Source organism: Cornus florida, unplaced genomic scaffold (genome assembly GCF_030987335.1).
Source record: "Cornus florida cultivar Cherokee Brave unplaced genomic scaffold, ASM3098733v1 CherokeeBrave_3.0.0_Hap2_Chr09, whole genome shotgun sequence".
NCBI lineage: Eukaryota > Viridiplantae > Streptophyta > Magnoliopsida > Cornales > Cornaceae > Cornus > Cornus florida.
This window is the reverse complement of record NW_026775579.1, coordinates 78,710,902-78,721,754: the sequence shown is the minus strand read 5'-3', so window position 1 is coordinate 78,721,754 and position 10,853 is coordinate 78,710,902. Positions and strand designations below refer to the sequence as shown.

The following is a 10,853-nucleotide window of genomic DNA, read 5'->3' as shown; positions in this document are numbered from 1 at the left end:
ATCCAAAAATCTAGAATTAACTGGCTTAAAGAGGGGGATGGTAATACTACCTTCTTCATGAAGTTTCAACAACAGGTGTAATAAGAAAAAAATTGTTAGCTTACAACTCTCTAATGGTACTACTACTACAAATGCCCAAATGATTAAGGAGGAGGCTCTCAATTATTTCAAATCCATTTTTGGTGGGGAAACCAGCAGCTACTCAGGTTTGGATGCTCTTAGACTTGTTTGCATGAAGACTATCCCAGAAAGCTTCATGGCTCAATTAAGCTCCATCCCTACTAATGATGAAATTATGAAGTGTTTTTTCTCTCTTAAGAATAACAAGTCTCCGGGGCCTGATGGGTATAATGCTTATTTCTACAAAAAAGCTTGGTCTGTTATTGGTGTTGATATTGTCAAGGCTGTCAAAGATTTCTTCTTTACTGGTCTTTTGCTTAAGGAGATTAATGCTACTTATTTAACGTTCATCCCCAAGGTGCAAAATCCTATCAGTATGAATGATTTCAGGTCCATTGCTTGTTGCAACACTATTTATAAAGTGATCTCTAAGTTACTGGCTAATAAGCTTAAGCCTGTTTTTCCCTACTTTGTGGACAAAAGTCAAACTACCTTTATTAAGGGTAGAAGATTAGGGGATAGTGTGTTTTTGGCTCAGGATTTGATGAAAGGGTATCATTCTAGCTCCAACAGCCCTAGATGCATACTGAAGGTTGACTTGAAGAAAGCTTATGATACTGTTAAATGGACTTTTCTGCTGGACACTTTTCTAATCCTTAACTTTCCTCCTATTTTTGTTAACTGGATCAGAGCCTGTATTACAAGCCCTGGGTTTTCAGTCTCTCTCAATGGTGAACTCTATGGTTTTTTTAAGGGTTCTAGAGGCTTGAGGCAAGGTGATCCTCTTTCCCCTTACCTATTTGTTATTGCGATGGATGTCTTATCTTCTATCACTCAGCATGCTATAAGTAATGATCATAATTTCTTGTACCACTGGAAGTGTAAGAAGACTAAGTTATCTCATTTAATGTTTGCTGATGACCTTATGTTCTACTGCCATGGTGATGTTCAGTCCTTCTCTGTCATTACTAAGTCCCTTGTAACATTCTCTAAGCTTTCTGGGCTTTTTCCTAATCTCTCTAAGAGCTTAGTGTTTACTGCCAATGTGCCTAAAGACATTCAGCATCAATTGATTAACCTGTGTGGCTTTGAGTTGGGGAGACTTCCTATCAGATACTTAGGGATGCCCCTAAACTCCATGAGACTCAATGCTATAGATTGTAGAATTTTAGTTGAAAGAGTCACAGCTAGAATCAAGTGTTAGACATCTAGATTCCTTTCGTATACAGGCAGGCTGCAGCTCATAAAATCTATACTTCTCAACATGATTAGCTTCTGGTGTGGTCTATCAATCATTCCTAAAATGATTATTAACCAACTTAACAATGTGCTAAGGAACTTCCTTTGGACTAGTGTGGATTTGAAAGCTACTGGTGCTCAAGTTGCCTGGTGGAATGTGTGCAAGCCTAAAGACTTTGGGGGTATAGGAATACCTCACTTAGTTGCCCTTAACCGTATCTCCATGCTGAGACATATCTGGAACTTGTTCAAAGATGAAGGTCAATCTATTTGGTTCGAATGGGCTCATGAAAACCTTATCAAGGGTCGCAGTTTCTAAATTCTGAGGCCCCCTCAGGTGTGTTCCTGGAATTGGAGGATGCTCCTCCATCTGAGAGGTTTTGTTAGACCTTTTATCAAGCACTTGGTAGGGAATGGGAAGGATGTTTCTTTGTGGCATGACTACTGGCTCCCGTTAGGTCCTCTTGACTCCAGAATTGATCACAAACTCATTGCTGGCTCTCAATGGGAAGATTGGGTGAAAGTCCAGAGATTGATCAGGCATGAGCAACGGAGACTTCCTCGGCTCTTTAGAGAATTAGTTCCTTCCATTGAGACTACTGAGTGCCTTCCTGACCTGAGTATTGGATCTCAAGACTCTGTTGTTTAGACTCTTTCCTCTACGGGTAATTTTCATTTTGTTACTACCTATAGAGCTCTCATTTCTCCATCTCCGGTTGTCCCTTGGCACTCGATTGTCTGGTTTTCTAAGCATATTCCGCGATTCTTCTTCATTACATGGGTCACTCTGTCTCATAGGCTCAAGACAAGGGACAGCCCTACTCTTGTAAAGAAAATTGTCCCCAACTATTGCTCGTTATGTCTTACTGCAGTTGAAACTCATTATCATATTTTCTTCAAATGCCAGTTCGCTTATGAGATTTGGATGGTTTTCTAACACCTATGTGGTATCTATGTTGGAGACAATAACTTATTTGAGATCACTAATTGGATCATGTAAATGTGGACGGATGGTACCAAGGCTTCAGAAGCATATGTTTTCAAATTATGCCTTACAACTTTAGTTTACTTCATTTGAAATGAGAGAAATAGACGGCATGCTTTGAATCAATCAGCTTCCACTGCTGCAGTCACTAAACTCATTTACAATAGTGTGAGGAATCGTCTTATGTCTTACAAGTTGAAGAATTCGAGGTCTGCGAGGTCTATTGTTACTGCATGGAGTTTGCCTTCATGGTGATCCTTGATGGTTGGCCTTGTTTTGCCTTTGTTTCTGCTTGTATTTGTTCCCGGTGGCTGTTGCATCGTTTTCTTTTGTTCCTGGGCTGGGCTGTTTGTAGCCTTCTTGGGTTGTAGCCTTTGGGTCGTGGGCTTTTTGCCCTTCCTTGTATAGCTTGGCTTTTCCTTTTAATAAATTTATTTACCGAAAAAAAAAGAAGAAAAAAGTTAGGCAATTATTAAATAAAATAATTTATCAAATAATAAAAAAATTATCAATTAAAATTAAATAGGTAATTGTTTAATTGAAATTCAGTCAATATGTTTTAAATCATAAAATAAATTTATAATTAAAATTAAATAGGTAATTATTTAATTAAAATTCAATCAAGATGTTTCAAATTATTTATAGATAAAATAATAAAATAATTTACCAAATAATAAAATAGGTTACCAATTAAAATAAATCTTATAAGTTACCAATTAAAATAATTCCTATTATTCATGAAATTCTTCAATAATTATTTATTAATATAAAAAAAATAATTGATATAAAATGAATAAAATTAAAAGAGTTTCTTTAAATAAAATGAATTAAAATAAAATAGATTCTATAAATAAAATGAATTAAAATAAAAGAGTTTCTATAAAACTATTAAAATAACTAAAACAAGTTACAATATTTCAAATCATTTATAGATAAAAAAATAAAATAATTTACCAAATAATAAAATAAGTTATCAATTAAAATAAATCCTATTATACGTAGAATTCTTCGATATTTATTTATTAATATAAAAAATATTTATTAATTGATATAAAATGAATAAAATATGTAATTATTTAATAATGTAATTTACCAAATAATAAAACAAATTACCAATTAAAATTAAATAGGTAATTTTTTAATTGAAATTCAATCAATATGTTTCAAATCATTTATAGATAAAAAGAATAAAATAATTTACCAAATAATAAAATAAGTTACCAATTAAAATAAATCCTATAAGTTACCAATTAAAATAAATCATATTATGCTTAGAATTATTCAGTATTTATTTATTAATATAAAAAAATATTTATTAATCGATATAAAATGAATAAAAATAAAAGAATTTCTATAAATAAAATGAATTAAAATAAAAGAGTTTCTATAAACTATTAAAACAACCAAAACAAGTTACGATGTTTCAAATAATTTATAGATAAAATAATAGAATAAGTTATTAATTAAAATAAATCATATAAGTTACAGATTAAAACAAATCATATTATGCTTGGAATTCTTCATTATTAATTTGTTAATATAAAAAAACATTTATTAATTGATATAAAATGAATTAAAATAAAAGAGTTTCTATAAATAAAATGAATTAAAATTAAAGAGTTTCTATAAAACTATTAAAATAACTAAAACAAGTTACGTATTAAATTAAAATAGGTAATTATTTAATAAAATAATTCACCAAATTATTAATTAAAATTAAATAGGTAATTGTTTAATTGAAATTCAATTAAATTATGCTTGGAATTCTATAAGGTTAAAACGACTTTATTTTGATTGATCTGGTTCAAAATTATTTATTTAATTACAGGTACATTATTTCAATTTTTTTTTAATTAGGTTTTATTCTTTGAATGGCATTAATCATGTTATTTATTATTATTATTATTTGTGTTTGTTTAATTATGTCAGGTCACCATTTATTTTTTAAAATTTATCTTAATTTATTTTGATTGATCTGTTTTGCTGTATGGTTCAAAATTCTTTATTTTATTATAAATACATTATGTTTTCTTTCAACTTTGGTAGTAATTTCTTTGAATTGCATAGATTTTTTCTTTTGAATGACTCCTTTTCTTTTTTTTAAATATCTTAATTTATTTTAATTAATCTGTTTCGTAGCCTGATTCAAAATTATTTGTTTTATTAGTTATTACAGGTACTTTATTATTTGAATTGCATTAATCAAGTTGATTTATTTTTTACTTTTATTTTTATTTTTTGTGTTTGGTAATCTTGACAACACATTTCGCTTTATAAAATATTTGAAATTTTAATTATTAAAACAAGTTACTAATTAATTATTTTAAAAAATGAATTTATTTTGATAATTTTTATATAAATTTTTTAATTAAGATTATAAAATAAATTTTCATCGCACTTAATTTCTTAAAACGAAAGATGTTGCCAAACATTTTTTACACATTTCTGCTTATGAAATTCCCACCATAAATTTGCGTCCAAACTCAATTAAAATTTGTAGCATGAACCAGGACGTAGCATGGGCGTGTGTGAACTGGGCCGGTTATTTTAGATATTGGCCAAGATTGTTGCTTGTTCACCTCTATATATATCACACACTAGTACAGACGGCTGCTAAAGCTACAAATTAATTGAAGCTGGTTTAGAGAGAAGGTGCAGAAGGAAAACCTAACCCTAATCGAAGAACCCTCGCGTTGTTGTTTGTTCACCTCAATATATACACACAGGTGAGAAACGTTCGATATTCGTTCAATATGTTCAATTTGTATATTGCGATCGCCTTGTGTTACTGGACTTTTATTATTTTCCGAATCTTGATTTGATTGATCATCTAAGCTTCTCGATTGTCTTTTTTCTTGTTTCATTATTTTCGTTCTCTTATAGTAGTTGACGTACTGATTTGGGACAAAAAGAGAGGGTATAATTTGGTTTTTATTTTCCCTTTGAGCTTTTCGTCTTTCTGAATCATGTCTCTAAAATGTTTCATAGGATTGAAACTGTGTCTCGAATCTTGAAATTAGAGGGAAAATAGTTTATAGTTTGATTGATATTGTCTTCAATTTCAATTCCAATTTCAAGACGTTGAAATTAGACGCCCATTCTTTCAAGCTCTCTATTGGTGTCACCACATGCCGAGAAAAGAAAGAAAAAGAAAAAGAAAAAGAAAAATTATATTGTTTCTTGTAGTCACTTAAAAATGATCCAATGTATAAACAAATGTTTACCACCTTAAACCTGTGGATTATTTAAGTAGAAAATATGTAAAATTGTTTCATGTAGTTTCACTTTAAAATGATCTAATTTACAAATGTATTTTCATGGTTTCGTATGAAAATTTAACTGTATGTGACAGTACTGACAGTGTGTGCTGCGTTACTTTATATGAGATAGGTCCAACTATGGAAATGCTCAGAGAGTACGATATCATCGAGTTCTCCCATGCGGAGTTAGATGATTTGACCAGTAATTTTAGCCAAGCAAATCTGATTGGAGAAGCCCAATTCGGCAAAGTGTATCGAGGAAAGACTCAGCAAGGTCAGGATGTGACTGTGAAGATTTGGGAAGATTTAGGAAAATTTGCTGTAGGCCGGGATGAACACCGTTCCCAATTGGCGGTAGTAACAGTATTTCATTAGTTTAGTGTCTGAAATTTCAATTTTGAAATTTGATGGTTATAGATGTTGTTCCTGTCATTGTTGAATGTTGTGTTTCAATTTTCCCAGAAAGAATGCATTTTTCTAATGGAGTCAAGTGTAAATCATCATCCGAGTCTGGTCAAACTTTTGGGATATTGCTGCGAAGATAGTCTGTTGGGGGTTGTTTATGACCTTAAACCAGTGGATACAGTGCACAACCTCATTGATAATGGTATTACATATTTTCTTTCTTTGATTAATCTGTTACAACTTGACTTTTCTAATCATACATCAATCTGTTGAGCATGCACGTCATGTTTTCAGTATATGTTGGGAGAGAGGGAAAATGAATCTTACAAAGTGACAACTATAATTACAAGACCAACTGATTTTCCATATTAGTGTTCAGTGATAACATTTACTACTTTGGCTTGCTATACTGAATCTTAAATCTGCTCCTAAACTGATTATTTTAGTAAATCATTGTTTAGTTTGTTGGATAATCTCTCTCTCCATCTCTATCTCTATCTCTCTCTGTGTGTGTACTTTATTTTCTTCTTTGACTAAGAAAATATATTTCTTTGAGTAATTAAAATTTTGTCTTGTTTGGACGTACCACATTTAGTAGAGTGTAGCTGCCATCACATGCAGGGATATGGTTGGTACTTAAGATAAACTTCTTTAAAATAGATTAGTATGCTATTTACTAAAAGAGTTTTGTTTTTCTGGGTGAACGTAGATGGCTTTTCCTGGCTCCACAGAATCAAGGTGGCAATTGATATTGCACATCTGCTCGAGTTTTTGCATTATCATCATAAACCACAATACCTAGTTCGCAATATTAGTTCTGCACATATAATGGTTGATCAGGTCAGATCTGGTGTCCATGTACTTAGTGCACTTAGCTTTTCAGTAATTTTGTTCTGGAGAATTTTTTAATAAGAATTAAACATGGTATTATGTTATGCTTAAACTCAGGATTACAATCCGGTACTATTCGACTTTTGTATGCTAGTTGGTGGGCTTTTTGGTGATGTGCAACCAATCGCACATAAGTTTGTGCTTGGAGCGCCAGGCTATACTGATCCGATGATTATAAATTTCGGTATGTCAACATAATATTGTATTTATAATCTTTTCCAAGCCTAGAGTTCATTACCTATGTCATCAGTGCATTTCTTAATTGCGAGTGCTTTTTTTCTTTTCTTTTTCCATCTACTATACAATGGTAAATAAATTGTGGGCAAACGAGGAATGTCAAGTGAAAATATCAACCCAAACAGATGAGTAAATCATTATGATTACTCATAAAAGCGTCCTTGACCTCTCTTGTTTTTTTGGGAATCCATGGTGCTTATTGTGGGAGGAAACTTGTGTTCAAAAAACTCTAATCCTAATATCATACTATTGTTATGTGGTTCGCTTTATGAATATGACATAGTATCAAAATTTCTCGTGTTGCAAACATGTATGAATCATAGTGGTGAAGATCGAAGTGACTTGATGGTGCAAAGGAATTGTAAAATCTCAAAATAAGTAATTAATTTCAATTCATTTTGGCTATGAAAGGTCATTTGCTGTTGATTGTGGAAGAGAGGTGGAAAAAAAGGAAAAATTATTGATGATGTTAAGCAAGAGAAAGAGAGAGCCCCTTGGTTGAGAGAGAGATGGTGGTTGTATTTTTGCTCTAATAAAAGATGGTCTTCTTCATTCTGGGTGCAACTTACTTATTGCATACAAGAATATTCTTTGACCTTGACATTTTCATCTCAATGTAATACTTCCATAAAGTTCGAGAGCCTATCCAATGAACGTATCGAAAGCAAATCCACATATTGGAGATCATATACAATAAATATGTAAAGATTATTTTACCTCTAATGGAGTATCAAATAGTTCATAGGACCACTTATGCTATCTATCTTACGGATGAAAGGATCTTCAAATCTAACAGAGCTAGAACGGTCCCTTCTGAAAAATACTTGAATAAAATTTTAATTTCCATATATCTCCACATTATTTTTTGGAGGTCCATATTAGTATAATTAAATTCATGTGCATATATAAATATACCTTGTAGAAGTCGAAATAAAATATTTGGTGGGCGGTGGGCCCCCAAGTTTTATCCGGGCCAAAGATGAACATAGGCTGAATTGATTTGTATAATTTGGTTTGGATATCTGACTATTTTGTGTCTATTAATATATGAAAGAGTTGGGATTTGGGGGCGGTCCACCCAAGTTTAAAATCCTTTTAAAGATCAAGTAAAAGAAACTAAGATAACCAATATAACCTAACTAATTCACTATTAGAGATAAATTGAACCCTCTACAGTCAGATGCTTCAATTGGAAGGACTACAGTGATTCGAACTTCTCTTGATGTGAGAAGTTCTAAATAATTGAACTGTATGCAATTTTTTTTGAAAATTTGAAGTCCTGCTGAACATTGGGACTTTGAGCAGAGAAATTAAAAAACAAAAAACTACAGCAAACACTTTCGTTTTTATCATAAGCTTTCTTAATTGCATGAGGTTTGTAGCCCTTTCATTGGACTTCCAAAACTTGTATACCTACCCTAGACACTGTGTCATTCCATATTGTTTCTGGTTGTTTGCGCTTCATGTTTTGTTTGTCTAATTCATTTTATTCCAATCTAGAGTACGACATCACATGATTGTTTACTTGACTCCAATTTGGTCTTTTTCTGAGATTTTAACTATTTTGAGGAATATTTGAAGTAATTAATTTATTAATGAAAAATATATCTATGTAATTAATTTTCTTCAAGCTGATTTTTTACTTTCTTGTTTCGTAATATAATAGTTTCTAATCTTTTGATCTCTTTATCTGATTTTGAGGTGTGGTTCCTCCTTTCTCTTGTGCTTTTTCTTGTGAACTCTCTTACTTATTATATAGAGGCCCTTTTGGTAACTCCCCTGCCAAAGTACCAAGTGCTAAAAACTGGAAACTTTCAGTGGTTATCTATCTAGTGTTTTGATAATGGACTGTGAGTTGTCTTTAAGAAAAATGTTTCCATTTAGAAAGTGATATAAATTTTCAAGGTCATAATCCACACTTAACAAGTTTTTTGATAGGTATTTTTTAAGTGAATTTGGATTTGCATGTTGATCCTTAACTTTGATTTCATCAAATTAAATTCCTAGTATAACTTAGCCCTGAAGTTTTTGTTACTTATCAAACAGCAGCTAAAGTAAATTAGAACACTTGCTATTTGGTATGAACAAGAGAATTGACAATTATTTTTTCAGTAGAGAATAAGGAATGTATGAAGTGATCATTCTTCCAATTGTATATGATTTATATGTTTATTGTTGTTATTGATATCGTTGTTATGATTTTTATGTTATTGTCAGTGTCAATTCCATTCTTGCTAGATTTTACATATTTTGAATGAATTGATTTTAGTTTCTAGAAAGATGAGAACCTTCAAATGGTACTCTTACTGTACGATTGTATCTTTTGCATGAAAAACTACCTTGATTGGGTGATTGTAGCCATTCATTTATTTATTTATTATAATTTATGTTGTAGTTGCTTTGTTTTTTAGCTTCTACTAGCTTTTTGTGTTTTGGCATATTTTCAGTTGTGTGATATATATATTTTTTTCGTTATTAAAAAAAAAAACCCTTCAGCAGGTAAATGGTGGAAGGTACACGACATCTTCTCGTTTGGCACTGTGCTTTTGGAGCTCATATCCAAAAGACCCTCTGAGATGAAGAAACCTGTACACTATTGGGCTGAAGCGCAATACAATTTGAACAAGCCCAAGAAATCATTATTTGGCTGCTTTGCCCTCTCAAAGAAGTTCTCTCTCGTGCACAAAAGCTTTGAAGAAGATTTGGGGTTTAGTCAACACGATGGATATAAAATTACTGATCTGGCAATGCGCAGTGTGGAAGGCAATGGCGTACGTCCATCAATGAAGGAAGTTGTTCAAACCTTGGCGAGGTTACATGCTGTTTGTCGTCACGGTCACCGGGTTTATTAATATGATGCTCTGTAGGTGAATAATGAAGGTGTTCTCTATTGCTAGAAAATTCAGTTACCTTGTTACAGTAATATACTGTTCTCCAAGCTCTAATGTCTTGATACTGGAAAACTCTTTTCATTTCAACAAGCTTTATGTTATATTTACCTACTTGAATCTAATTTTTCTTTCCCTATATGAGTGACTGATATTTATGTACTGTTTTCCTTCTAAATTATTCATTAAAAGTATAGTAGTTGTCCACTTTATTTATTTATAGGTTTTTAAAAAACTGAAAACCAGATAAGTTTGTGTATAGTATTCTGATTTTCGGTTCTTTAAAAATTAATAAGCCGAAAAAAAAGTCCTACCAAAATAGTACAGAAAATTTGATTACAGATTTTGATTTGATTTCTTATTTACAGATTTTGTTATTATTATTTTTATGGTACTTAGAAGACAACAAAAGAATAAACTAGTAATAAACTTAATTTTATTTAAGAGTAAATGATAGGGAGACCAAAATAATTTTATCTAACATGTTTTTGCTCAACTAATCTACTTAAATAATTTTTAAAAAATAATAACAAATGACAAGTATAGCCAATCATGTCAGATTCGGTGTTAATTCGGGCACATTTGCAACTTTTATAAGCATGGTGTGAGTATGAATTTTGAATTGAAACAAAGGTTTAATGATATTTATTTTATTTTTGAATTGGTGTTTAGAGTTCTTTGGTCTAGTGGGTTTATTGGGTAATAATCAAACAGGGAAATTAAACGGTTCAACTGCTTCCAGTGGGAAAGATCCTTGCAAAACGTGGAGCAATCCATATATGAAATTTTTTTCTCTCAAATTCCAGATTTTGATCAGATATTGTGGCT

At 31.5% G+C, this 10,853-nt stretch overlaps 1 protein-coding gene across 2 annotated transcripts; it reads left to right on the top strand.

Moving 5' to 3' along the window:
* The first annotated feature begins 4,847 nt into the window (after positions 1–4,847).
* Positions 4,848–10,164, top strand: LOC132274507 (serine/threonine-protein kinase CDG1-like). Of its 2 annotated transcripts, none has more exons than XM_059775794.1 (6): positions 4,848–5,070; positions 5,735–5,958; positions 6,067–6,211; positions 6,719–6,849; positions 6,958–7,084; positions 9,637–10,164. In XM_059775794.1, the coding sequence occupies exons 2-6, from the start codon at positions 5,743–5,745 to the stop codon at positions 9,987–9,989; spliced, it is 972 nt and encodes a 323-aa protein (XP_059631777.1). In that variant the 5' UTR covers positions 4,848–5,070; positions 5,735–5,742; the 3' UTR covers positions 9,990–10,164. The 2 variants fall into 2 exon arrangements, with proteins under 2 accessions (XP_059631777.1, XP_059631776.1); XM_059775793.1 differs by having other exon boundaries at positions 4,849–5,070; positions 9,634–10,164.
* The last annotated feature ends 689 nt before the right edge of the window (positions 10,165–10,853 follow it).